At 57.3% G+C, this 2,079-nt stretch overlaps 1 protein-coding gene across 1 annotated transcript in view; it reads right to left on the reverse strand.

Annotated features, from left to right (window-relative positions):
* Positions 1-1,359: 1,359 nt before the first annotated feature.
* Positions 1,360-2,079, reverse strand: part of MNEG_6574 (Syntaxin-72) — a gene marked incomplete at both ends in the record, with an annotated part of 3,168 nt that continues 2,448 nt past the window's right edge. The window contains 3 exons of the mRNA XM_014044953.1: positions 1,360-1,374; positions 1,603-1,689; positions 1,923-2,033. Coding sequence (XP_013900407.1) covers positions 1,360-1,374; positions 1,603-1,689; positions 1,923-2,033 — 213 coding nt within the window. The remainder of the gene's footprint in view (positions 1,375-1,602; positions 1,690-1,922; positions 2,034-2,079) is intronic.

A 2,079-nucleotide genomic window follows, 5' to 3' on the forward strand; every position in this document is an offset into this window, starting at 1 on the left:
GTGCGCGCGAATGTCTGCAGTGGACGCAGAATGTCTATGAGATTCTGCGCGGAACTCGCTGCTGCACGTGCGCGCTGTTTTGGATCAGCGAGCTAGGTGCAGAGCGTCGACCTGGGTGATCGCGTTTGATTCATTGAACCGAGTGCCAATGTCATGTGCGCTGGGGAGCGCTTGAAACAACAAATTTATGTACCAAAAACCCCGTCCCTTGCTGGACTCTTGGCTGGGTTCATCATTCATCAATTCAGGGTCATCAGCCGCTGACGCAGCACAGTGGCTCAGCCACCCCGCGCACCCCAGCGCACGTAGCCGTTCGAACAGCAATTGGGGTGCTACAGGATCTTTGTGGCTTGCATCTTAGCAATGCGCCGGCCCGTTGGCTTTTTGTGGCCTCAATTGGAGTACCATGCAAGAGGGAGCGAGCTGTATCGTCAACTCCACCAGGACCTCCTCCTCAACCGCCAACTGCACCGTCAAAAAGCCAGGCCGAGAATCGCAGCAGTCACCCAGGAAAGCTTGCACTCTACCCAGTCAAGCCTCCACCTCAATGCACGTAAAGTGAAGTGGGCCCACACTGTTTGTGCCCCTCTGTTGCCCGCGTGTTCGGTTGAGACCCGAGCTCAAGCAACGTCGTCACGCTGCCCGGGTCGACCTATGCATACCACGTGAATAGTTGGTCTATCAGGGGTATCGGTAGTACGGGAGTGGGCAGGGATAACCCACTTGCTTGCCGCGTGCTGCTGCAAGCCACACTCGCCTTGCTTTGTGCCTATGGTGGCGGCCAGCCCCTCCAAATGTTACCCAGCTGACGTGTGCTCGTCTCTGCTTACCTGATCAGAGGTCCATATGGAGCGCTTGCATCTTGTAAAACACCACACACTACGTAACTTTACAGCCGAGTACAGTACAAGATTCGTGAGACGTGTAAATGACAGCAGAGGGCACCCCCGCATTCGCGACCTGCGTGCTGTCTCTGCTGGCAGCAATGTGTCTCAAACCCTGTGCGCGCACATTGAGGCCTGATGACAGTCATCCGCTCCTAACAGTGTGCCGCCTTTGACTATTTCACTAGCAAATCATGGGTGCCATTCATGATGGCAAAACACCAGGAGTCTATATCTCACAAATTCTGGCAACTGGCATGCATGAAATCGTCTGCCGCAAGGACTGTGCACTCGTGGCCTTACCGGCACTACATGTGCCACATAAAGGAATGTGACGTCATCAGTTTTCCGGGCAGCAGCAAGTGGTCCTTGAACCTCGAGCACCAAGACTGGTGCCAGCAGGCAACATGTGTGCTGTGTCAAAGCGACTGCTGTTCGTCCAGCAAAATACACAGGATGATGTCACGGGAATTCCTCATGACTTCTTCTTCTGCAGGCGCACGCACGCCAAAATGGGGAGCGGGGTTGTTGGAGGTGTTGCAGGCGGTCACCAGGTCACAGCTGCCGCTGTCCCGGGACAGCGGGCCCGATGGCTTCGTCTCCCACTGGCCCCAACCTCGAATCGCCTCTCAGCACCGACGTCTCCTCCACCAAGGCACGACCCAGGTTGCACTCCGCCCATGTTTCCGATTCCCACTGCCCGACCCCGGCCACCCACCTGCGCCAGGCTGATAATGTACACCACAATGCCCAGCAACAGGGACAGCAGTACCATATCGACACAGAAGTTGCGCTTGGACCGCATCTGGCGGTGCGGGACAGACGTGCGGCGGAGAGAGACACACTGTCAGTGCCGCTGTTGCGGCGCTGGCACGCAGACCACCTTCACGCCGATCAGCACAGGAGCACGCAGGACAGCGTGAAAGAGGTCGGGTCACAGCTGCATTTCGCCTCGTGCCAAAGCTTGTGGGACAAAGGTGCGTGCGTGATTGGGATTGGATGTTGCAGGCCAAAGCGGGTGCCCAACCGGGCGCTCACGCTGACGAGCAGGCCCTTGAGGCGTGCGTTGTTGCTCTTGAGCTTGCTGGTGACGCTGTTGAGCTGCTTGTCCACGTCATCAAGGATGGGCACCTGCTTGTCCAGCTCCTCCTGGTGGATTAGGTGTAAGCGGGTGGGTGGGGTTGTTTCCAGGGGG

This window comes from Monoraphidium neglectum, assembly GCF_000611645.1.
Source record: "Monoraphidium neglectum strain SAG 48.87 unplaced genomic scaffold scaffold01079, whole genome shotgun sequence".
NCBI classification, from domain to species: Eukaryota; Viridiplantae; Chlorophyta; class Chlorophyceae; order Sphaeropleales; family Selenastraceae; genus Monoraphidium; species Monoraphidium neglectum.